We start from the raw sequence: 26,853 nt of genomic DNA, 5'->3' as shown, positions 1-26,853 counted from the left end.
TTTCAGTGTGGAAAGCTGGAAGAGTGTTAGAAAAAAAGGTTGCTAATGGTTGCACGGCAGTATAATGCCACTGAGTTACAACCGTAATCTAGTAAATTTCATGTTTATTTAACCTCAGTTTAAAAGAGAAGGTGATTGGGAAATATGACCAGTTTTTAAGAAGAAAAAATGTCAATAGAAACCAAAGCTGGATTTGCAGGTAGACGTTTTGCAGCAGCTGTTAGAAACTTGGTCAGTGATGTAGGGGAAGTATACTCCCAGTGAGTGAAAAGAGATCTTGGAGAAATAGAGGATTTTTAAAGTCAAATAGAAGTTATAAAACTGGACTGGACATGACACATCTTTAATCCCAGCACGGTAGAGGCAGAGGCAGGAGGATCTCTAGTACTGAAAAATAAAACGTTTGGAAAACGAGTGTTTTTTCTGTGGGGAGCCAGAATGGCCTAGAACTTTCTCAGAGATCCTGATGAAAGGACAGAGGGAACTTGAATTCTTTTTTTTTTTTTTTTTTTTTTGCCTGGGAGTTAACTTGGCAAAACCAGTCCAGGGCTGGAGCCAGTGCCTTGAAAGAGTTTTCTGTTCTTAGGAACTTGGCTTTTCCTCCTAAAGAGATTAGAGTTATCAGACCCAAGGCCACTGTGTGCTCAGGCCTTGACGCTCTCGAGATGCCCCGTGTTCCCCTTGTGCAATGCTGTCTGTTATTCTAATGGCTCTGCCCCATTTCTCCTCTGGAAGTGGTAGATAAGATGCTGTCCTCTTAGTTAAGTTTGCTTGGCATAGACATAGCTTGTGGAAGACCTTCCAATACCAAACTTAATTTTCTTATCTATCTTCTATCTTTTTTATCTTCTGATCTCCTGGTCCCCTCTTTCTCTTAGGACCCTTTCACTGAAGATTAGCCTACTGGTCCAGGGCATTTTCTTTGAGTGGTATATATTTGTGTGTGACTCTTTTTTGGTCTTCAGAACTGAGCCCTTTGGGCAGCTGAGTTCTGCTGGGTCCATTTTTCTGCTTTCACCACTATTTCATGCAGAAGAAATCGTGCACGAAATTCACGTTATGCCCATATTGCTCTGGAATATGTCAGCCGAATTAGAACAAATACGTATTTTTCAAAAGCTTCAAGCATTAGAGCAAAACTGACCATACCTACTGCAGGGTTGTAACGGTGAAATGAGACCGACCTGGCACGTGAGGGTACTTAGCTCGTGGTTGTTCCTCTTTTTCACTTGAGCCAAGTTCACATTCCTAATCAAGTGCTAGATTTTTCTTAGAGGAATTGATATTTTGTAATAAAGGAAGCAGTTCCACTACCAATAATCATATTCTTTTTCTGGAGAAACCTACTGGTTTGGGCCTATTCTGTTAAGGAAGTGTGGTGTAGTCCCTCGTTGGCTAGTTAGTGGAGAGCAGTGTTAGTAAGAGTATCCAGCGGTTGAGTGGTCACTGCCTGTGGAGAACGCTGAAGGCTTTGTGGCCTGTGACTAGTTGATGTCTGGACTCCTTGGGACCAAGGTGTGGAGACTCAGCATGGGTTTGGTTAAAATGGTTAATAGCAATTCAAATAAATAAAGAGTGCTTTCTAAGAAACATTTGTAATAATGTCTGATGTTTTAAGTATTGAGATAAGTAATAAGTCAGTGTTCTTCCTAGCCCCTGTCTTTGTATGGCAAATTGCCAACTCACATAAAAAACATAGCAGGAAATACACTGTCTCTCCTTAGGACCCAATCACTGTCAGCATTTGCTACACTTCTAAAAGTGATAGCTCTGGAGCTTGAAGCTCCTGTTCACATTTTTCTTCTTCCTCATTGGTGACCATGACTGTACTGTTGATGTGTTTCATTCAGTCAAGCTTATTTTCATTATGAGTATGCATTAATAAAATCCTATTGCCTTGTAGTTCTGAAACATATGTTCTACTTTATTATAGTTTTGCAGCCTTTCATGTCATGTCTTAGAAATAGTGATATGTATAGATGTGGTCCATTTGCTGTTTGATATTCTGTGAGATACTCAAGTTTCAACTTCTCTGCGACTTAGAAAGTGAGCACTTTTACTCATCGGGTACATTTTGATTCTCAGTGGGAAACTGGGTGAATTGTACTGATATTTTGGGGATCCCTCCTAAACTTAGGAACATGTTTCCTGATTTGGACCTTTTTAGAAATATCCTTGCTTTGCTCTTTGTTCTCATTTGACAAAAGGATTGGGACTATGACATTGCTGTTTGTGTGTGTGTGTGTGTGTGTGTGTTTGTGTGTATGTGTGTGTGTATTTCCCACCCCCCAACTAAGAAAATTAAGTAAATGTGAACTAGAAAGGAAGTCCTGAACTAGGGCTATAGTTCAGTGGTCTAGCACTTGCCTGGTGTACCTGAAACCCTCAGTACCTACTGCTCTGACGAAAAACAAAATCTTATAGAAAACCTTTCAAATTGGCAGGAAAGTTGTTGTTGGATTAAAAAGCTCCAAGTCACAGAAAAGATCCTTTGGTCATGAAAGTACAGAAGAGTAGAAATGCTTATAGTTACCTCTAGGGTAGGTTAAGAATTGAATGCAGTTTCCAAATGTATATATCAGTCTCTTGCCTTTAAAAAAATAACTGTTGTTATACTGAATGCTGAATTCTGCATGCCTTTTTGTGTTCCTTGTAGTAATAGAATCTTAGGTTAGTTTTACGATGATTTTAAATGACCTTTATTATTGTATGCCGACTGTTACACCATATTCGTGCATCGTATAATGCCATTTTGGACATTAACAGACCATGTGTACTGCAGTGGTTCCACTGATACTTGGTGATTCAGAAGCTGTATCTTTGTGTGAGTGTAAGGGCCCCACAGCTGTGGAGCTGCCTAATGACACTTTTCTCAGGGCATTTCTTTGTCATTAATGTGTAGTTGTATCAGAAGAACTCAGTTGTTTGAATAAATATTCGCCATTTTATTACTTGTTAGAATATTCTGGTAACGATATGGTGCTCATCTCTTAGATACTCTAAGTAGTAAGTTCCTTAATTTTTGTAATTCTTACCCTCAGATTCCTTTTTCCTGTGTGCCAGTCAGTATGAGGAGCATGTAAATAGTATTTGGATAGCCTTAGCCTTTAGCTGGTAACAGTAACAGTTTCTTAAATCTAAGCAGAAAAATTAATCTAAAACCAAAATTTAATAAATTAGACCAGAGCATATTGAAATATTTCTGTTAAAGTGTATTTTATCTCATTTTCTTGTTTTATATAATTTTTTATGTAACAGTGTTATTTAGTGTTTTGAACTGGACCCTTTTTGATGTTAAAATGCCTTGGTCATTTATTGAAATGTTCCCTTTCTAAAAGTTGCCCTGGAAAAATCTAATTTATGATGATTATCTCAGTGTCCCATCTAGTTAAGATGTGTCCCCAGTTTTAATTTTTAATGAGGCGATGTACTTAATAGTTATGTTACAATAACACACAAGTAGATTTATTCAACTCTGCTTTGAACCTTCATTTCTTCCATGCTGCTGTTCAGTGATATGTGAACTAAGTGTAGTGGCCCACACATCTGTAACCCCAGTGTTGGCAGGAGGGCAGGAACTAGATCCCTGGTGCGCCTTGTCCAGTCAGTTGATGCAGTCCATGGCCCCTGGGTTCAGTGAGAGACCCTGTCTCAAAACACAAAGTGGAATGCAATAGAGGGAAACACCGAAGCTGACCTCAGGCCAACACATACATATGCACACATGCACATATGCGTGCACACATATACACACACACACATCCATACAATATGTATTTATATACAGATATTATGATATATAGAGAATACATTGAAAATACTAGCAGTTTCATAATTTGTAATGATAAATTTTGAAAAATACAAGACTTAAACACTTTCAAAAATACATTCTTCAGAGAAATGCCGGTGCACTACTGCTGAAGACAAATAGCAAATTGATTACTATAGTGTGTGATGGATCATTGCATATAGATATGCCTTTATGCTATGAAAATTTTTATTTTGAAAATACATTTTAATAGAACTGCTTTATAAGTCATAAATACATATTTTTAATTTTGATGTAAATAATGTTTGTCAATATATTTTAAAGGCTTAATTTTGTAAAACTTAGTTTGAGGATTAAGGAATTTATAAGCAGAATGCATGGCTGCTATTTTAAAAAGTTGCATTAGTAGACTTCATTTTTTTTTTTTTTTTTTTTGGTTGAGTTGCAGATTCTCAGTCTCAATGCTGAGAAGGACTTTAGCATTAACTAGCTATGAATTTTCACTCTGATTTGAGGACAGGAATGGCTCCATGAGCTCACAGCTCTCCTGTCCAGAAAGTTGCAGTTCAGTGTGCCACACGCTGTCAAGCTGATGTTGAGTTGCATTTCTCCTATGCCAGGTATTGGCTAATTGCTGTACTTTAAACAGGACTCAGTCTTTACTTACAGATGAAGCAAAACAGGCAGCAGAATAACTAGAATAAGGAGAGATCTACAAGCGTTTTATAATTCCTCCTTAACAGACCTACGCCATCGCTTTTAAATACCTTGCTTTCAAGTGAAGCCTGCCTCCTCTCCCAGTCAATCATCCCAGCTGGATATTATTTTAAGGGGTGCACCACCCCCGTCGCTCATCTCTGACGTATTGTTCTAGCATTGTCTTTGCATCTCCCTGTTGTGATTGATTCTATTTTTTCTATTTCTAGTGTGTGTAAAATGTTCTAATGTAAATGGTTTACTAATCTTTTGTGATTTTTTTTTATTTTGTGAATCCTATTTAGCTTATATTTACAATTGTACACATGTAGCATTCTAAATCAAAATTGCTTTTTCATTTAAAAACACTGTAGTTTAACATACAAACCTATTTTGTTACATTCCAATTTTGGTTTGATTATTATTAAAATCATCTCAATATATGTTAATGTAGTGCATTCAGAAGTTGACTTAGCAAGCCTGATTATGGTGTAAAAGCTTACGTAAATAAATAAATGACCAATATTACTACAGGCTATAAGCAGCATGGCGGAAAAATGGAAGAACTCTTTTATCCTAGTTTTTAGAGGGCATCAGCAGCTTGCTTTTATGAAAAAGTAACAGCTAAATGCACTGCAAATAATTTGCAGTAATCCAGTTCAGTGATTCATGTGTCTGCTTTAATGGGTCATAATTCAGGGTGAAGTAACTGAGTGCAGGCAGAGTGCAGGCGCTGCTCATGCCAGGGGCAGTATCTCTTCATAAAGCACACCTCAGGAGAAGCCGTTCGCCAGCCCCAGTACTCTCTGATGTGTTGATGTCCTGCATATTTTCCCGATTAAGTTTTGAGTGCCATGTTTTTAGTTGTATTTCCACATTCATTATTCTCACGTAGACTCTTCAGCGGGTTTGCCATATATGATTATTTTTTTAATGATGCCTTTCTTTCCACTTCAGCAGTTTAATAATCTAGCACATGGCTGCTTCTCGGTGCTCAGCATTCACCTCCCCAGCACAGAAGAGGACATGTGCGTTGGCTTCGGAATCCCATTTGCCGTGTTAGAGATGCATATTCCCCATGGAGCGACATTTGTTTGACATAACCATTCGTTTTTATTACGTCTTTAAATATGTTTATCCAGAGTTATCAATAATCATAAATAACCGTATTTTCAACTTGTTCTGTTTTTTTCGAACAGACAAAATTGCTTACCCAGTACATATTAAATCTCGGCAAGTATGATCAAAACTACGACATCAGAGACCGCACAAGATTTATTAGGCAGCTTATTGTTCCGAATGAGAAGAGTGGAGCTTTAAGTAAATATGCCAAAAAAATCTTCCTAGCCCAGAAGCCTGCACCACTGCTCGAGTCTCCCTTTAAAGGTATATCAGACTACACAACTGTAAAACACGGAATCTAAAATTGTGTCCATGTGATGTGCTTCAAATGTATCTCCTAGAAAAATACCCGACTTCCATGTCAATCTATGAGAACAATGTGCATACACTGATTCATCTGTTCAAACTTTATTCTTATGTTTGTTAAACTTTGTGTTTCTGTAGACCTTGTTTGCCTAAGTACTTTCAGGTCCTCTGGTTTTTATTCTCATTAGGCAGAATAGCTGAACAGAAGATAAAATAGCTATTTTGTTCTTGTAAGACACAGGCTTTATTTCTGCTTTAAATGCTTTCATTTTGAGAGGGCGAAAGTCACCTTAATAGTAAGTTACTAAATAAACATCTGTGTACACTAATGTCAGCCTCTCTAGGAGAAATTATTTCATACAAATATTTTTTTTTAATTTAAGTTCAGTTTTCAAGGAAGAAACTTGTGTTCTTTCCCCCAGCTTTTTAAAAAGGGACTAATTAAATATCTTATCATTAAGTAGCTACTGTAGGTCGAATCACGTGGTTATGTAGGTTGATTTCCACATTGTTTCTTATTTAATTGTTGTAAAGCGGTAAATGCAATTCAGTTTGGTAGAAAAACTATTGAAATTCTGGATGTGTTTGTGCCAAGGCATGTATATGGATTGTTTAACTGCGCTGTCATTCCTAATATTCACAGTAAAGTAATTTTTAGAGAAGCTACATTTCAGAGCAACACCTCTAAACACACTGACTGATTAGCTTTTTTATTGACCATTATGGGTGAGATTATTGTAATCTATGGGCTGAAATCAGTTTTCTGACCTATGAAGAGCTTCCTGGTTTATATTTATTCTTTGACATTTGTGGTAATATGCCAATTGCCTTGAGTTCGATTATGATTGTTATCTGTTATATTCAGCTCATATTGTTTATTTTCTATTTTCCTCCATTTTTAATAGATAGGGATCATTTCCAGCTTGGCACCTTATCTCATACTCTCAACATTAAAGCATCTGGGTACCTGGAATTATCTAATTGGCCAGAGGTGGCGCCTGACCCATCGGTTCGCAATGTAGAAGTAATAGAGTCAGTAAGTTGACCTTTCTGAGATTAATTTTGTTCTAGCAATGAGAGCGTCTAACTACCTTTTTATATAAAAGCCGTTGGACCGAAAACGGAACGCTGTTCTAGTGATTCTGAATGTGACGTGTTAGATATGCCTTGTCTTATAGGAACTAAATATTGTGCTTTTCTGTGCCGTGTATGTGGACTGTTCTTTGCTTCAAGGAAATAGAGAATTGAATTCTCTGCATCAGCGCCAGCCGCATTTGTGCGATTGCATTTGTAGCTGTGTAGATTCAATTTCTAAGGTACTTAGTTTCAATGGATTGAGCTTTTTCTACTTTGTTAGAGATTCGTAAGCTTCCTGTCAATGTTTTTATAAATAATTTTTGCTGTTCTTTTCCAGAAAAGAAAAACCTGTACAAAATGTACTGGGTTTTCTGTTGAGCCAGGTTTTAAGTGACACTTAAAAATAGGTAGGAGCATTGTGTACCAAAGATGGCCGTGACGAGGGCACACTTAAAAATGAGTAAGGCACCGTTTTCGCATTCGGTTTTGAAATTGCCGTAATACTTTTTCTGAATATTTTCTTAAAGGTACTAGCTACTAGGTTTAAATAGAATATTGCCTGTTTATTGTTTTATAAATAAATGTGATAAAGAAAGGGATATTTTGCTTGTATTTAGAAATTGTGTGGAATATTTCTGTTGATTTTCGAGGTAGGATTAATTTAAATGGAGCTGTTGAGAGTTACATTATGGATGTTTTTTGATATAAATGGCACAGTGAACTAGAATTTATATAATCAGAGTTCTTTACCATTAACTCCTGTTGGAAAGTTCGTTAGCCTCATTGTTCCCCTTCCACATGCAAAGGAAAGAATCATTATTACTCTAAATACGATCCCTTTAATGAGCATATGATTTCCCTGAGAAATGGCTTTCTTTTGAATATGAATCTTACACTGGCTTTGAACATATCTGGCAGCAGATGATTAATAAATATCTCAATTTAGAGCCCTGGTGGTAGATGTTTAGCAAACATCATCTTGCTTAAGACTCATAACAATATTCTTTTTTTCCCCCACAAGACAGAGTTTCTTTGTGTAGTACTGACTGTCCTGGAACTCACTGTGTAGACCAGGCTGGCCTCAAGCAGAGATCTGCCTGCCTCTGCCTCCCAAGTGTTAGGATTAAATCGTACATGCCACGAGGCCCAGCTCAGTATTTCCATTTCATAGGTGAGGAAACCAAGCTTTAGAGAGCCTAAGTAAATACAGGTCCCCATTGTTCCTGTAGAGCAGAATTGTGCTCCGTGTCCGCTGTCTGCTGTGCTCTCCGCATACTTTTCTGTGATGGAGGCCTGAGCTTGTTTGCAGATCTGTGTCATTCTCTGTGCTTGCTGCCATCATTTTTACATTTTAACAAACTATCTGTCTAAAGCTAGCCAAGAAAATAATCTAAAAGTTATAAAAAACTGGGGCTTGGGAGGTGGCACGGTTGGTAAAGTGCTTGTCACACAAGCATGAGAACCTGTGTTTGGTCCCCAGCACCCACATTAAAATCCCACTGTGGTGGTGCCCATCTATGAGCCCAGCACTGATGAGGTGGAGACACATGAGGCCCAGAGAGAGACCCTATCTTATTCATGAAAATATTCAGCACTGACTCTGGCCTCCATACTCAACATGAACAAATAAAACACACATGTTAAAAATAAAGCAATATGATGAGTGAAAGTTATGAAAACTCATTTTTGTGTGTTCCTCCCTGCAGCTCAGTTTGCTTGGGTTTCTCCCCAGTCTCAGCACTGTTCAGCACAGTTGCCTTATTGTACAAGTTCTGTCAGATACTAGGTATGGAGACAGTGTTCTTTGCTGTGATTTTCTGCAGACATTCTCTTTCCTGATAATGATGCTTGCTTGCTGTTCTGGTGCTGTCCTTTTTCTGGATGGGGTACATAGTGTTTGGCTCGCGTAGAGCAGTCCTTTATCCTCCCACCACATCCACTCTCTCTCCCCTCTGGAAAGGGTTTAACTTCTCAGAAATTGATAGCGGTGCTGTACAATTTAATTTTGTTTCTGTGGTGTTCTTATATGGATTGACTGGCTTCTTCCATTTTCATGTGTTCCAAGCACTAACTCTCTTACAGAGATGGTGCCTAAGTAACCTGTTTTCTTATCTTCATTTCATTGTGTAGTTCAAGAGAGATTCCTGAAATTAATAATTAATAACTTATGAAGAATAATTATAGCTGATGGAACCAGATTAAGGTATCCATTTAAGCCATATAACAAACAGATTCTTTCTACTGGTCTCGGAGATAGGGGCTTAAAATGTTCTACGAGGGATACAATGAAATATAAACCGAATGTAACTAGTTCTATTTTGAAATGCATCCATACCTGCAGAGAGTGGTGTTCAGATTATCCTTTTTGCTCTGCTCGATGCCTCTCCTCCCCCCTGAAGTCATAGAATGCATTTGTGCACATGATACACTGTATTATTCTGGGTTTACTATCTAGTGATCCTCTAAGGTCAAATCTCATTATTATGAAATATAACTTAGGAAGAAAAATGGCTGAGGCTTAGATAATCTGACATTTTAATCAAAACAACAGGGAGCCTAGTCAGGTTGACACTAGAAGTCACTTTGAATTACACACCATCATTTCTACGATATCAGATATAATGTATATTTATATTAATGTATCAGTAACTTTTGTGGCTCCTTTAGAGTTTTTTTTTTTGTTTAGTTACAGAAAATCCTTTTTTTTCCAGTTACACAAAGACTCTTTTGCATATCAAAGACATTTTGCTTTGTAAACACATAGACAACCTGCTGTGTAGAGGACCTTAGCTTTCATGCCTCTCTATCTCTTCTGTTCTCTCTTACTCTGTCATGGTTGTCACACCCCAGTGGACTAAATGGTGTAGGCTTTGTCCCTTAAATGTCTGAAGCTATGTGAATACAGAAACTCATATATTCAAATAATTTTTGTTAGTTTTCTTCTCATTTTCCAAGTAATTTTTTTTCAGGCTACTGAATCTTCTCGGGCAGTTGGGGTTGTGAGAATTAATATTTTTGTTGTTTGTATTAGTATTTTAAAACATATTCTCAGAAAATTGTAATGTACCTTCAGTGTTGAGGACAGTCCGTAGATTAGAACCTGTGCCATGCTGTAATCCCTTTACAACACAGACACTCTCTCTGTCTCTGTCTCTGTCTCTCTCTTTCTCTCATCAGGCTGGTACACACTGGAAACTCAATTAGAAGTATAATATAAATGAGTCTTAACCATTTTGATCTTTTAAGAAATCTACATTTTCCTGCTTTGTATAAGAGAAAATTTGAAACATAATTTTGCCAAGATAATCAGGGTCACTGTTATGACAGGTTTATAGTAAAGACTTCTTCTAATGCCATATTTAGTGAACACCAAAGAGCATCACTTACTTAAATGCAAGCAAATATTTTCTGAATATGAAATTGAAAGCTTCAAGGGTGTAATAGGTATAAGTAATACTTATTACAGACACACGACGCTTCAGTGTATAGGGTTAGAAATTCCCACCTTGGGGAAGAAAAAGACAAGCAGATCACATAGCATGTTATAAGGCAGCTAGCACTGTTTTTTTAAGGAGTTGGAGTTGTGCTGAGGTGGAATAGCTGAGGGCAAGGCCCTCAGACAGAGCAAGTCTAGGAGTCTTTGGAGGAGCAGTAAGAATTGGCTGGAGCGGAGTGTGCAAAAGGAAAAGGAAGTTAGTGGGAACAGCTTGTTGAGTTGGTCAGGCAGACTGTTGTAGACTGCCTATTTATCTGGGTGAAATCAAGAATCAAATCAAGGTTTGAAACCAGAGAGTAGCTGGATCTGACTCTACCTGCTGTGTTCAACAAGCTTTGGTTGGGGTTAGTGGAAAAGAGAAGCAAGGTGAGCAGTTAGGAACGTGCTGCAATAATCCAGGAGAGATGGGTGCCCAAACCAGGGCGGAAGAGCATTTCTCCGTGGCTTAGGCACTAAGGCTATGGGAGAGAGAAGGTTTAGCACAGGAAGATATCACTTCTGCCTATATTCACTGCGGTTTGCTTGCTTTTGTCTAAGTGCCAAGTTATCAACATATATTATTGGTACTGTAGGTTAAGTTTTTTCTGTGGACCAACAAACACAAACATTTGTTAAATGATCCGGAACCATAACGTGAATGATTCAACAGTGGACTCTGAGGGGAGCGTATGTTTTGTCTTTAGAAGTGAATGACTTGCTATTGAGACTTGTAACAGTTGCTTTCTCTGTTGAAGTCTCAAACTTTCTTCTGAGTTCATAGTGAACTTAAACAATTATATTTGTGAGGAGTCTGAATCACTTAGTAAGAATTCATTAATGTTTATTTTGTTTATGTAAACAGGCAAAAGAATGGGCCCCAGTTGGAAAAACAAAGAAAGAAATCCCTGCTAAGAAATTTTACTCTGAATCAGAGGAAGAGGAGGAGGAGGAGGAAGAGGAAGAGGAAGAGGAAGAAGAAGAGGAAGAGGAGTCCTCTGACAGCAGCAGTGACAGTGGTAGGCCTTGTAATTTATCAAACTGTATTATTCATACCATAGATTACACGTGGATGCCCCTTCTTTTCCTTTCTTTCACCCACCATCCTGTTATTAAATTTAAGACATGTCAGAATTCATTTCTTTTCAGAGCTAGGAAGTTGAGGGCCATATGCAGTGAAAGCATGAGCAGTATGGATTCAGAACCCTGGGCTTCAGCTGTACCAGCCAAATAAGACACCTGCTTTTCCATCTGATAGAGAAGACTTTAAAAGTACGCCTTTATGGCCCACAACTGTCTGCAACTCCAGCTCGAGGGGACCCAACACCCTCACACAGACACACATGCAGGTGAAACACCAATGCTCATAAAAGTAATTATAAAAAAGCACACCTTTAATCCCAGCACTTGGGAGGCAGAGGCCAGCATGGTGTGCTTTATTTTATGCTTTATACACCGTCTTCATCCTATTTGTTTATAAGTTGTGCCTGTTCCTAGATTAGCATTGTTCAACGTTTGAAATTCTGTTGACATTGTGGCTCTTTGTTAGCTTGTCTACATAGCACAGTACTGCGTCCTGTGGTCCTCTGTGAGGGGCTCTGCTGTAGCTTCTAGAGGAAAAGCAGCCACCTAGTACGAGCTGCACCCAGATTGTTGTTGACTCCCATGTGATGGCAGGGAGACAGTGACTGCAAGGCTGTGCCCCCCCATTTTGTTATTTGTAGGGGGTGGATGGATGGATGGGTGGGTGGGTGTGGTGCATGCCTGTGTGAGAGCAGTCACCTGTGCATGCACGTGTGGGGGTCACATGTCAATGTCAGGCCTCTTTCACTGTGCATCTTATTTTTTTTAAATTTTGCTCACGTGTATTCATTTGCATGGGTGGGAGGGAGACACAGTCCATGGCCCTTGTGTGTGGAGATAAGAGGGCAGCTTGGAGGAGTCCCTTCCTTCCTTCACCATGTCGACTCAGGGATGAAACTAAGTTTGGCAGCAAGCACCATCTCTCTGGCCCTGCCTCTTATTTTGTGAGGCAGTCTCTACTAGAGCTTACTGCTTTCTTGAGACTAGCTAATCAGCAACACTCCCTATCTCCGCACCCCAGCCCCAGCACTAGTTACAGAGATGCACACCAGCATGCCTGGCTTTCACATGCATTGGTATTGGGGAGCCAAATGGAACTCTGCATACTTGTATAGCAAGCACTTTACCCCTGAGCCGTCTCCCAGCCCTGTGATTTCTTTTTGTAATTTCCAGTAAAAAACAGATAACTGTGTGTATCTGTAACTTTGAATTGACAACAAATTCCTGTCCTCTGCCTCAACCTTCCCAATCCTGGAATTCTAAGTGTGCATCATCATGCCCAGCTCCTGATGCATCACTCCTGCAAGAACACTAGTGTCAAGTTATCAGACTGTGGGAGACTCTGGGGCTGGGAACAGTAAGTCATAACTTTGGGAATTTTGTTTGCTGAAAAAGCTTGCTTCCTTCTCGAAATTGGTTTCTAGTGAGATCTAACTGTTGCTTTTTCTTTCACTAAGTGAAATTTTTAGTTACAAGTAGCAGAATTCAAAATTCTTTCTTATACCAGTCTTATGCATTCTTTATAAAAAAAAAATGTCATGCCCTAGCTAGCTGCTTTAGGTGTGGAAGAGAGGCTCTCTCCATCTGGTTTTCTTGTGCATTTTGTCTTTGCTCTGCCCATTATCTGAGCATCTTCTGTCTGTGTGAGTAACTGTTGGACCGAGGCATCTGAACAGACAGGGTCCATGTGAGTCAGGGCCTCCTTTCCTTCAGTCACTGTCTGTCTTTCTGGGTTGCTGTTGACCCAGTGCTTCTGAACAGACATGGTCCATGTGCAGCAGGGCCTGCTCTCCTTCAGTCACTGTTGATGGTTATGGTCTCCTACGTGTAATTAAACGGTTGTAAGTGAAAGAGCAGCTGGTCTGTCTTTCAGAGAGCGGGTCTGGAAGTGAGAGTGGAGACACAGGCAGTGGCAGTGAGGACAGCAGTGAGGACTCCTCCAGCGGACAAGAGAGTGAGACCGGAAGTGAGGCAGACATGGAATGCAAGAGAGTGAGCCAGAGGAGCTCAAAAACCAAGAGGAAAAGGTAGGTTTCGTTGTCAGTTTCCCAGGAATTTCTTCTTAATTCACAGAGTTAGAAAATGCCTGTGTACTTTCTCCAAAACAAATGTTAAGCCTTGAGGTACTGTGCTTAGGTTTCATTTTGAACTTGAACAGATCTTAGGGTACATTTTTGAAATTGCTGTCACCTTGGGAGGCTGCCTTAAGTGACCAAGCAGTAGGGATGAAACACTTAATTACCTTTTGCAGCAATTTTGCTGAGGGCTAAAATTAAATCCTTCAGCACTTTGCCATTATGTAAGACAATTGATTTTTCTAAATAATGTTACATTAAAAAGATTATGATTCAAATATCAGAGTCAAAGGCTGTGAAGGAAGACGGTCAGGAGATACTTAAGGGTTAGTTCTTTTCAAAATCTGCCATTACCAACAGCAGCCCCGTGTGTTACAGCGTCATCAGGATTTTGAGTAATTGGGGCTGATACCTTGGATTGTGTGGCTGTTTTCCCCACTGCTGTCATAGTGGCCTCTGCTGACTCCCTGGCCTTCTCGGGGGCCTGCTGCCCGTCCCTTGATGAGTTTGCAGCTTGGGCTCAGTCGTGGCTGACAGCACTGATTGGGCGCAGTACGCTCTCTGCTCCTTTTATTACAGACAGTAATTAAAGCAGCTCGCCCTGCCACTTCCATAACAAACACAGCATAATGCCCTAATTATGACTTTATTAATTTAAGTCAGGATTTAATGATTTTAAAAGTGATTTATATTGTTTTTCCTGTTCAGAACAAATGAAATCTGTAGGTTAAATTAATACAGGCTTTTCATCATTGCAAAGTTAAAAACCTAGTTACCAGTAAATTCTTCTCATTAGGTTAACATCTGAAACTCTAAGCAGTAAGGTAAACAATAATTATCATCAGAATTGAGTGATGCATAATAAAATAACACTTTTACCTTTAAAATCTTATCTGGAGTGCCAGAGCAAAGTCTCTTGAGAATAGCTGCCTTGTTGCAGGAGAGCGTCCTGGCTTGTGATTACCTTGCCTTTGAGGACACTATGCTTGGCTTGCACATCAGACTAGCTGTGATGATCTGGTTTGGGGAAGTACCTGTTTCTAGAAAGCACAGCAGTGTCTCCTCAGGTGACAGAGGCCATTTTGGTATATGCTAATAATCACATGTTTCTTTTGTATTTTTTTCTCAAGAAAAAAAATTTTTAATCTCCATTTATATTTTAATTTAAAGTAATTCTTACACCAAGGTGAACTGTAAAGACATTTCTAAGCCCTTCTATTTGCAAGTACATGTTTTGAACAATGAGTTGGGGATAATATATGTTGCCATTATTTTGTAGAAGAGAAAACAACATATTTTTCTATCTTCAAATATAATTACATGTGCTCTGAGATGTTGCCATGCTCTGTTTTTAATAAACAGCAATCATATTTCCTCCACAAAAATCAATTCTGAGAACTATCGATTCTTCTTCCCTTGCCACTCTCCCTCCTCCTGGGTTGTGCAGCCTGTCTCTTAGAGTTTGTTTACCATTTGCCAGCAGAACTTTTTAAAGTTCTTAATAATCTTTAAGCATCTTCAGGCACTACCCTTTAGTAGTTGCAAGTGTTGATTACTAAATTTTATTTTACATTCCAAATTATTTTCATGATAGATGTAATAGTGTGATAGAAGGGGGAAGTAGGATATCAGAGGGAGATAGATTTGAATTCAGAGTTCATGATTCCCTCTTCTGGCGGTGTGTCTTTAAAGTTATTTAACCTCCAATGTTGGTTCCTTATTGTAAGTGGCTAATAATGTACCCATCTACAGTAGAGCATTGGAATGAAGTGCCTGAGCACTACCTGGCTCAAGATAGATTATTAAAAACAAAACAAAAAAACTTTAGATTTGTTGACTGATTGATTGTGTATCTGTGTGAGTGTGCCCATGTGTGCATGCGTGTATACATGCCTGAGCATATGTGTATGTGCCACATCATACAGGAGCCTGAAGAAGTCAGGATAAAGTCCTAGGTCCCCTAGAACTGGAGTTGTAGACTGTTGAAAGCTGTCATGTGGGTCCTTAGAACTAAATGCAAGGTATTCTCTAAGGGCTCTAAACACTTTTTTAACTGCCAAACTATCACTCTAGTCCCTAAGGTAGATTTTTAAAAAATAAAAGAGCAGACTGCTTCCCAGTGCACATGTGGAATTTGTGTGAGCACATGCTTCCCAGTGCACATGTGGAGTTTGTGTGAGCACATGCTTCCCAGGGCACTTGTGGAGTTTGTGTGAGTACATGCTTCCCAGTGCACATGTAAAATTTATGTGAATGCGTGCTTCCCAGGGCACTTGTGGAGACCAGAGGACCACTTGTGATATTCAATATGTAGGTTTTGAACGTCAGACTCTGGTCGGGAGGCTGGCGGTAGGAACTTTTACCCACTGAACCATCTCAGCAGCTCTTATTTAATTTTCATATTTTAGAATTTTAAGGCTATCTTTATTGTTTTATAAAATTAAATTTGTATATATAAGTGATTTAGAGTTTATATTTCAAAACTCATCTTTATTCATAGTGATTCACAAGATGGGGAGAAGAAAAATGAAAAATCTAAAGCTTCAGAATCGTCTAGTGCAGAATCCAGTTCCATGGGAGAAAGTTCTTCAGGTTCTGAGTCAGCATCAGAGTCTGATGGTGAACCTGCACCCAGAAAAGTTACTCAGGTACGAGGTCATGGGTGTGCTGTAACTGAAGGTACGAGGTCATGCATGTGCTGTAACTGAATGATACATCTTCTTGGAACTTTTTCCATTTAAGAATAAATACTTGTGAAAGTTGAATGTTTTGTTAGAAAGCTAAGAAACTGAAGAAGACACTTTGAACACTGTCATGCTGTAGGATAATGGTTTTGTACACTGTAAAGATTTATCACTTGTATTGGTTTAATAAAACCCTGATTGGCCAGTAGCTAGGCAGGAAGAATAGGTGGGGCAACCAGACTAAGAGAATTCTGGGAAGAGGACAGGCAGAGACGCAGTCAGCAGCCAGACACAGAGGAAGAAAGAGGAGAATGCTTCACTGAGTAAGGTACTAAGCCACATGGCTAAACATAGATAAGAATTATGGGTTAATTTCAGTTGTAAGAGCTAGTCAGTAATAATCCTGAGCTAATAGACCAAACAGTTTATAATTAATATAAGCCTGTGTGTGTTTCTTTGGGACTGAACAGCTGTGGTACTGGGCGGGACAAAAGCTTCAGTCAACACTGTCACAACTAAAACTGGACACATTATCTTTTTTCTTCTTGAGGCTTTGATTTTCCATAATCTTCCCTAATCATCCAATTCTACAAAGAAGTCAGAGCCACTTTTTATTCATCTCCTGCTCCTGAGATTTTTGGAGTAGACTGTCTCAAGATTGACTTTTTGCTAAAAGGAACATGAAAGGAAGCCTCAGAAATGGTACTGAACACAGGACTACAAATAGAGATATATAAGATACTGATTCCAACATGCTCTTTAAAAGTATTTATTAATAAATGTGATTGATAACAAAATGTTTTCAAAGTTACACATTATTTATTTTAGCAAGAGACATTTATTTATATTAGAGCAAATGCAAGAATAATTTATGTATTCATTTATGTATTTGAATTGAACAATTGTGATTGAACTTTTTGTCAGTTACTATGAAAATATGAAAGCTTAAATTGTAAATGAAGTTACTAGTATAAAATTCAGATCTGATAATGATTGTCTTTCTGATCTCATATCTTTACCTCATTAATGAAAACGATCACACTGATGCAGCATCTGTGTGACCACATCCCTTTCCATGTGTCTAGAATACCTGTGCAGCGTCAATGGACCACATCTCTTTCCATGTGTCTAGAATACCTGTGCAGTGTCAGTGTAACCACATCCCTTTCCATGTGTCTAGAATACCTGTGCAGCGTCAGTGTGACCACCTCTCTTTCCATGTGTCTAGAATACCTGTGCAGCGTCAGTGTGACCACATCCCTTTCCATGTGTCTAGAATACCTGTGCAGCGTCAGTGTGACCACCTCTCTTTCCATGTGTCTAGAATACCTGTGCAGCGTCAGTGTGACCACATCCCTTTCCATGTGTCTAGAATACCTGTGCAGCGTCAGTGTGACCACATCCCTTTCCATGTGTCTAGAATACCTGTGCAGCGTCAGTGTGACCACATCTCTTTCCATGTGTCTAGAATACCTGTGCAGCATCAGTGTGACCACATCTCTTTCCATGTGTCTAGAATCGTGACAATCAGTTGCCATTCAATGAATTATGTTTCTTCCTAACCCAGTATTTAAAAAAGAATTTACTTGTTAACTCTATGAATCTAAATTTCTTTAGTATGTTTTCTGAGTAACCAGAAATGAAAATAATTGCATTCAAGCAGGCCTTCCAAACTCATATTCATTGTTAAGAATAAGTATATTCATAATGCTTCTAGTGTTTATCTTTTTTATTTTAAATATTCTTGCAAATGGTAAAACTTCCTTTAAAATTGAATTCTTACTTATATAACAGAATTTAAGTTTTCTGTTTTCAAAAATTCATTAAAACTTGTAGAGACTTTGAGTTATTAAATGTGGATTACTAAAAACATGTGGGTTCTCATATCCTCATTTTCTATTCTAAAAAATCTTAAAATATAATTTTAAATAAAGAGCTTCAGATTCTGACAGTACAACCCAGGGAGGAAAATCAGTGTTTTATAAATGACAGATGTAATTACAGTAAGTTATTCTTACATGGTTTTATAAAATTGGAAAATTGTAGACTTTAGTGCCTGTGTAGTGTTAGTGGCACAGAGGACCCCAAAGTTAGTCATCCACTTTGTTTCCTCCTTGTTGAGGGCTTCAGTTAACAGCTGACAGCCCTTTTGTTTGTTTACTTGTGTTTGCTTATTTCTTTGTTTTGTTATTACATACCAACCAAAGATTCCCCTCCATCCTTTCCTCACAGCTGTCCCCCCCAACCTCATCCACTACTCTGTTTCTCTTCAGATACAGGCGGGGCTCCCGTGGGTATCAGCCAGCTATAGTGTATCAAGTTGTACTAAGACTAGGCACCTTCTCTCCTATCAAGGCTGGAAGAAGCCATCCAGTGGGAGGAAAGGGTCCCAAAAGCAGGCAACAGAGTCAGAGACAGCCCCTGCTCCCACTGTTCTGGAGTCTCACAGGAAGAGCAGAATCCTGAGCCAGGCCTCTTGAGAAATTCAAGCTGTGTATTATCTTGTGCCTATGTTTTCCTTAGACCACACACATTGTCTATCTTAAAATGCCATTTTCTGTCTATATTAGGTGGAAAGGTGAAGTTTGTGTTTATTTATTTTTGCTTTTCTTTTACAACTGGACTTAAAAAAAAAAAAAAATCCCAGCCTTTTAGCCACCATATTTTTTATCTTCACTTTATTCTGAATGGCTTGAAGTATATACCATATGATCATAAGTGTACCAATTTTTTTTTAATAATAGGTGACTTTCTAGTTGTTGAAAAAGTCTCCCTTGCATCAGATGCTGTAACTTTTGCTCAAATTATGAGTAATGAGAGCAGATGGTGGCCACTTTGCCTTCATTCAGTGTGACAGTGTCGGCACTGGAGATTCCTGTCTTGACTCTGCAGGTTGAGTCTTTCTTTCATCTGGACAATGCATTTGGGGGTGCACTGAGCATGAACATGAGACCTTGGAGATAGCTTGAATATATGGCTGTCAAAACAGTTAATTTTATGGTGTTCCTATTAGGTTAGAATGGAGTTTCTGTTGGCAGGTAGCACCTTCATGCTTCAGTCTCCTGGTCTATAAAGCAGATGCCAGTACCCACTTTGCTGCGTCAGTATCTTCTGGGGAAACAAATGCTTAGGAGCACCCTGAAGCGCAGAGCCTCACAGCAGTTTAATGCTGTTCAACTGGGACCCCTGCTGAAAGGCCCTGACCTCCCTGTAGCTCTTGTCTCCTGCACTTGAAAGTGTATCTATTCTTAGTTATGGCCCTGACTTGTGTCTACCTTCCTCAGAAGACACCACTGAGTCACGTTCCGCTCTGACTTCTTAGCTCAATCTCCATTTCCCACCTTTTCTGTGAAAGCGTAGCTCTGAGTAGGTATTCTCTGTCCACTCAGCCAAGAGGAAGCTTCCTCTTGTTAAGTTTAGTAAGACTCTTCGGCCAACACAGTAATCCAAATCAGACCAAATTAAAAGAAACCCAAGTTTAATGGATGCCAGCGCTCCCGGGTGGCCCTCCAAAAAGACATGGAGAAGGGGATGGAAAACCAGGGAGACCATGAAGAACCGGAAAGACCACTTGTTGGTTCTCTGTGGGGGGGGGGGGGAAATAGCCTGTGGGAGTCCTCTTGACCCTCCCTGGGGAGGCATGACTGGTGGTCTTTCTCTGAGGTGGAGTTTGGCAACTCCCAGGGAAAGGGGCTTGAAATGGAGCTTTCTACCCAACATTCCAAAATGGATGCCAGGAGCTGGGGTGAAGCCCCCAACCAAACACCTCTGACCTCATTTTTGAGTGAGCTTCTACCTTCTCTGCACTTACAGGTTTTATCCACTAGTTTCTCTTCTGCCATCCAGACCCCTCAAGTGGTTTCTGGCCTTGAAAGGGGAGCCAAAAGAGGCGCACAGAGCCTCAAAGGAGTACTTTGCACGCCCTCCATACAAAAGTACTCATTTGAGTACACTCAAAGGAGTACTTTGCACTTCCAAAAAGAAGTGTTTCATGCTTCTTTTTAAACAATATTGAAAATTTTTCATGTTTTGTAACTTCCTTTCCACTAAAGTACTCACACAGTAGTATTTCTCTGTTGCTCTTCTAGATTTTCTCCCCAAATCTAGACCAAATCCTCAGACCTTGCGGGGACCGCTGGATTTTTAGCACCAGCAGAACCAGGAACGTGTGCTCACACAGGCCCTGCTGCCTTCCCTCTGACCCCTCTGTTGCCAGGACCCCTGGAATTTCCATCTGATTTTTCCTGTCTGGTTTTTCTTTTCCTCTTTTCACTGTCTAGAGCAGCTCTCCTCCAGCCCTGTAAACCTTTGCTGTATTCACCTTAGCTGATGCTTTCCCAGCCCCAGCTTCAGCACAGTGGCCAGGTCAAGCTACGCTGATGTCCTGCCACCATTTGAGTTCAGTAAACTCCTCGGCCACCATGTCGGAGTCCACCTCTCTTTAACTTACTCATATTCTGACCTAATACTCACATTTCTCTTATGAAACTATGTGCTCAGCTGTTTCTGAACCTTTTTTCATCTTTGTGCATTTCTCTTATTAAAGAAAGCAGAAGTTGAGAAGGAAGTGGCCCCTGTGGCCTTCACTTCTCCTACTGGACGGTGACTGCAGGGAACTGAAATGGTACTGTCTGGAGGAAGGGTGTCACTCCCGGATACCTGAGTCCCTTCAGGGCTTGTCATTTGATACTGCATTGTGATCAGTATGGCCTTAGGACATGATCTTGTCTCAGATTTAATTATTTTATGGATGTACTTTTATGTGCAGATTTTTTTTTCCTGAAATGTGTCCGAGAAAAGTTTGGAGTATCATCATCTCTACAAAGTAATTCTTTTGTCCCAAGTAATGCCTATAACAAAATTGCCTCTTTAGATTTATTTTTATTTTGTATAGTGCTCACCTGCATGTAATGTGTGCGTGTCCACACTGGCCATAAGAAGGAGTAGGAATTCCTGGGAACTGGAGTATCAGTCACTTGTGAGCAGCTGTGTGGGACTGAACCAGGTCCTCTGCAGGAACAGCCAGTGCTCTAAGTTCCTAAACCTTCTCCAGCCCCACAAAATCACTTTGAATAGTTCATATTTTAAGCACTTTTACATACTTTATACAATATAAAGGAAAGTATATGGAAGATTAGGGAGAAGACTTAGCAATACAGACATTGTGTGAGGAAGTGATTCTCATTTGTATCTCTACATCTTAGATTTTTTTTTTTTTTTTTTTGGTAACATAAGGTCATGACTTGTTAGCTGGGATCTCTGGTGTGTGCCTCAGCTCTTACAGATGGTATCTGTGAGTAAGTAGCATGGTGATCTGAAGTCGTGACTATAATGCACATGGTTATAATGAACGCATCTGTTTCTGTAGACACATTAACATTGTTTTGTCTGAAGAATCGTGTGGTGGCTGTGTGCATGCTGTCATGACTGTGGCGTATGTGTATGCACGTGTGTAGAGGCCAGAGGTTGATGTCATTCTCAGTCATTTTCCACCTTTGTGTTTGAGACAAGACTTGTCACTGAACCTGTATTTCCTGTATTTGGCTAGATTAGCTGTCCAGTGACCGACTACTGGGTTTTGGCCTGTGTCTGCCTCCTAAGTGCTGCATTCCAGTCAAGGGTAGTGCCTGGCTCTTTTTATGTGAGTGCTAAGGATCAAAATTCAAGTCTTCATGCTTGCACAACAAGCACTGGCCAGCTGCCCGATCACTCTGGTCCTGTGTTAGCAGTGTTAATTATATACAGCATTCTTAAGGCCTAGTGATCTATCAGTGTGATGTAAGTATGAAGTGTTTGGTATTCTGAGTGTAGCACTTAATAGATGTGAAGAATATTTTTGTGTTTGGGTCATGAGATTAATGTATGAATTAGCTGTAGAAAAACACTAGAATCTGTATATGCCAGCAGTGCCTGAGATGGCCATAACTATATCAAGTCTTACGTATCTTAGAACTTTTGCTGTCCCTCTGTGGGAGGTTTTGTGACACTGATGACCTCCTCTAGTGACCTCAGAACCCTCAAATGCACCAAAGGAACCATTTCAGGCTGATTTCTGTGCTTTGAGAAGGAAGAACTGTCTGCTCACGGGTGTTTACGGGGCTTGGAATCCTTAGCTTGTGTGACGATTGAATGTCAATTTTTATTATAAATATCTAAAGCTTTGTGTTTTTCAATGTTTGTCTTTCTCTGTTTAGTTCATACTTTAAATTTTCCAGGAAAGAAATTTTACTTGAGATCTTTAAAACAAAGGGAAACCGTCAAGCAGGCGGTCCTGCATAAGGAAGCAGACAGTTTTCTGGTGAGGAAGGGTTATTAGACCCCCTTGTATTGCTCATTAGCATTTATTTGCTCCAGATTTTTAGAACAGTGGGTGTTTGGTAAAGTTTTCTTACTGTTTATACAACCTCTGTGCAATAGAAGCATATCTGCTGCTTATCATGTCAGGGCTTTCATCTACTTAGCTTTTCTGCAATCGGTATGCAAATGGATGTTCATAATGGCATGAAAAATCTTTACAGAGATATTGTTACATATTTTTGTTTGTGTTTAGGACTTAAGATCCTTTATTTTTAAATGAATATATTAACTAGAAGTTAGTTTCCTAACCCTGTGACTTTTCATTCCATTTTGAAAATGTTCCTGTCTTGAGGTGTATAATCGAATGCCATGGAAACAGGGTGGCGATTTGAAGGCAGCGAATTGATAAATAGATATTTTTTGCAGCAAGATCTTAAGATCAGTAACTGTTGTCCTTATAAAAGTCAAATACAGTCACTCAGCTGTTAAAAACCTAATCCTCTATTTAAGAAAAATATACAAAAACAAATTGTCTATCTTTCTGCTTGATCTCCTCTCAAGCAGTAACACAATGGAAACAGTGGGTGATCTGTCAGTGTGTTTGGTTTGTCAATGGTGGTTTTGTATAAATATTGGGAGGCTAAGAAATAAAATTCACACAGTAAAATATGATTTCATCTGCCTTTTCTCCGCAGCTCCGTGGCTCATGCCGCGGTGTGAAATCCTCATTTTACACACTTTGCAGGCGGAGCACATGAATTATGCATTGAGCAAGAAAAATCTCCTGCCTCAAGTCCTATATGTGTCTGCCCAGGTTCTGTCTCTATTACCAAGATGAATTGCAAATGGAGAAATGTTTGATGGGATAGGGCTCTTAACTTCTTTGTTTAGAATTCAGATTTTTATTTTTATAGTAGACCCTTTAAGTATGAAAATGTTGTGAACTTACTATGGATTTTTTTAAAATGAAAAATGAAATTAATGTAGGAGAAGCATGCTTGCATATCATGAAGTATTTTATAGCTTTGATTCGGAATGCAAGGCTTTTCCAACGTGTTGGAAATGACCGTCACCTATTGCTAATGTCGTATTGCAGTCACTGCTTACTTGTTCTTCTCGGAACGTCAATGGCATTCTGTCCTTTTTAGAGCCTGTTGTCTGTCTGTTCTAGGTTCTGGTAAGAGATGAGCTCAGATTCACACATACCTCTCCTCTGTGATGGTACACTTTCTTGGTTGAGAAGTAGGATGTAGATTTGCCTTCTGCTCTAACTTTATTTATTTATTTGATAGGTTTCTAATTTTCAGGTGGGGAGCTTGCACTTTGATGAAGGCAGGAAGCTACACCCTTTGTGTGCAACACGCTGATAACCTTTGAGTTAGGTTTTTATTCAAAAGCAAAGTCCAGTAGTAATGGGCATTTTCATTCTGAGTCTGCTTTCATTTACTTGTAACTTAAATTTCAGTCTCAAAACTAACATTTCTTTTCCTTTTCCTCCAGACTTGACATTGGTGCTCATTTGAAGAGTTTAAAGGGGCTGATGTTTAATGTTTGAAAAGGATAGAATTAAAACTCAACTAGAAGGAAACAATACTGTTTTTTCTTTTTTTTAGTTGTAATCTTTTTCGGTTTTAATGTGTATTTTTAGATAATCCTTGGACAGTTGTCTGAATGCCAGCATAAAGGAGACTACATGTAGATCTCAGTCATGTGAAAATGTTATTTCCCAGATGCTTTTCTAAAAGTGTGTGTCTGTCTCTGTAGTCTGTGTGTGTGTGTGTGTGCATGTCTCTGTGTGTCTGTATATGTGCGCACACATGCACTCGTGCTGAAAAAGCCACAAGAGGGTGAAGGATACCCCAGAGCTGGAATTCCAGGTGGTCGTGAACTGTTGGTGTGTGTGCTAGGAACTGAACTCAGGTCCTTTGTGACAGCAGTGCACTAAGCCCTCGCTCCACCCCACCACCGCAGCATCCTCTTATGTGATGCTGGTGTTCATGTGTGTGCACAGTACTCAAGTGGGCCTTTGCTTCAGTGACACAATGATTTATGCTTATAAGTTTTAAATTTTGTTATTGGAGAGTGGTGACTTTGTCTAGGTTTTTATTTCCATTGTTGAGTACAGAATCTGATGTACATTTAAAATTCTATCTGTATTTGTTAAATGAATGAATGAGCAAAAAGAAATAAAAAAGTTTTATTTTGAATTTGAGAATTTTTTGAAAGAAAAGGTAGACAGATTAAACAACATTGATACAGATATATTGTTTAACGCACTATGCTTTGTTGACCTTTTTGTTTACTGTGCTATTCAGATGTTCTTAATTATGCACAGTGGGGCAGGTATGTGTTTGTGTGTGTGTGTTCTCTGTGCGTGTAGATGTACATTCCCCTCTTTATGTGTGTAGAAGCCAAAGATAAGCATCTAGTGTCTGTCTCAGTTACTCCCCAACCCCCACCCCTGAACTGTTTGTTTGAAACATTGTTTACACCAAAACTAATTAAACTTGAGTGGCTAGCCAGAAATCCTGCTGTCTCCACCTTCCCAACATCCATGACTCTGACATGGATGTTGGGATCCCAGTTCAGGTCCTTAGGTTTTTACAGCAAGCGCTGTACAAACAGCCATTTCCCCAACCCAGTTATACCATTATATTAAGACTGGTAGTCCTAGCATGAGCCATTGTGTGCTCTCCATGGTGGGAAATCTCACAAACAGTGAATAAGCTAGTTTGCCCTGGAGGAACCCTAAATTTAGGTGGGTGTGTTTAAATATTTACTCTCTATAAAATGCTTAGGAAAGTGAGCGAGTTGTTTTCCATACTAAAGAGCAAGAGCAGAGGTGAAGACTCTGACGCAAGCTGGTATAAGAGTGCAGAGGATCTAGGTCACTGCCTCTGCAAACTCCCTGAGCAGTCCAGCCTGTCCAGGCCTGAAGACATCAGCGCTAGCTATGTATTGTTGTAATATTCCTTTTTCTTAAGTTAACCTGTTTAACGATTATTTCTAAGAATGCTTATTCACCTTCTAATGAGAAACACATTGTATTTTTATCTAACAAAAATGTAATTATTACTTTTAAATTTTCTTATAAAGGTCTTTTATAGTCCTTAAAACACAAAATATTTTAATTAGTAGTTTGTGTGATGAGTAAGAAATACAGTATGCTAGTACAGAAATTTTGATTCAGGACTAAAGTGTTTGTGAAGTGTATTTTGTTTCTAAGAAGCAAAAGCATGCTTGTTTTGTAGTGGTAAGAACACTTCATGGCTTTTTTTTAGACAAGATCTGAAGTAAGTTGAGGTTTTGATATTTTACAGGCAAAAGAGAGAAAACCCCAGCAAGAAAGACATCCTCCCTCCAAAGATGTTTTCCTTCTAGACCTAGACGACTGTAAGTACTGGGACTTCCCTGCGTGCTGTACTCGTGTACTACCTCTCGTCCCTGCGTGCTGTACTCGTGTAGTACCTCTCGTCCCTGCGTGCTGTACTCGTGTAGTACCTCTCATGTCCATTGCCCACATTTTAGAAGCATATATTGTAAAGGTCAGAAAAGGTGGGAATTTTCCAGCCAGTGGTATCAGTGCCTTTTATTGGTTCAGCATGTCAGTTCTGTGTCATGTGAGTAGAGCCCCAAATGTAGTATATTAGACCCATTTTACTCCAGTGATTTCTCCTTGCATTGCTAAATAATGATCCCATCTCAAAGCATCCACATTGTGAGATCCTGACTGTGGGGACTGACAGCTAACTTAAGGAGGGAACAGAGAGTGGTTCAGGAAAGCCAGCACCATCTTCTACTCCAAAAAGTCTTCATTCAAACAAATATATTTCTAAGAATGCAGACACCTATAACTTTGCTAATCTAGCTATACATAGTCGCCACTCTTAAATTATTCAGTGTGGCGGGAGCTGGGTAGTGCTGTGAATTTTGTTGCTAGGTCGATTCTGTACGAGGAGAGCAGTTGGAAGTAAAAGTTTATGAATGTTAAACTGCTTGCATTTCAGTATATTTTTCCTGTGTGAAGGGTGAGTTGTTTTGGGGTTGTCTCATTTTGTCATAGATCCATTTTATTTATATTGTCTGTTGTAATAGCCACAGAAAATTCTTAATAGAGAAAAATAGAAGTGTAATACATAAAAACACTTAGTATAGAGAAATTGAACATGTTTGGCCATATTAGCAAAGATAATAAGGTTTGTTATGATCAGATGTTGCTGTGGTTGTTGAAGCAGATGCAGGGTGTATGCTGCATTGATGGAACTAGAAGTT

The 26,853-nt window shown here is 39.3% G+C and overlaps 1 protein-coding gene across 1 annotated transcript in view; it reads left to right on the top strand.

The window, feature by feature from the left end:
* Ap3b1 (adaptor related protein complex 3 subunit beta 1) overlaps positions 1 to 26,853 on the top strand; it is a 222,170-nt gene that overhangs the window by 129,482 nt on the left and 65,835 nt on the right. Inside the window, exons 16-21 of the mRNA XM_038321892.1 lie at positions 5,665 to 5,851; positions 6,799 to 6,929; positions 11,308 to 11,461; positions 13,399 to 13,552; positions 16,101 to 16,248; positions 25,902 to 25,974. Of these exons, the coding sequence (XP_038177820.1) occupies positions 5,665 to 5,851; positions 6,799 to 6,929; positions 11,308 to 11,461; positions 13,399 to 13,552; positions 16,101 to 16,248; positions 25,902 to 25,974 (847 nt within the window). The remainder of the gene's footprint in view (positions 1 to 5,664; positions 5,852 to 6,798; positions 6,930 to 11,307; positions 11,462 to 13,398; positions 13,553 to 16,100; positions 16,249 to 25,901; positions 25,975 to 26,853) is intronic.

The sequence above is a fragment of the Arvicola amphibius genome, chromosome 3, assembly GCF_903992535.2.
Source record: "Arvicola amphibius chromosome 3, mArvAmp1.2, whole genome shotgun sequence".
NCBI lineage: Eukaryota > Metazoa > Chordata > Mammalia > Rodentia > Cricetidae > Arvicola > Arvicola amphibius.
Note: the sequence above shows the minus strand (reverse complement) of the source record. Positions and strands in the feature narration are given on the sequence as shown.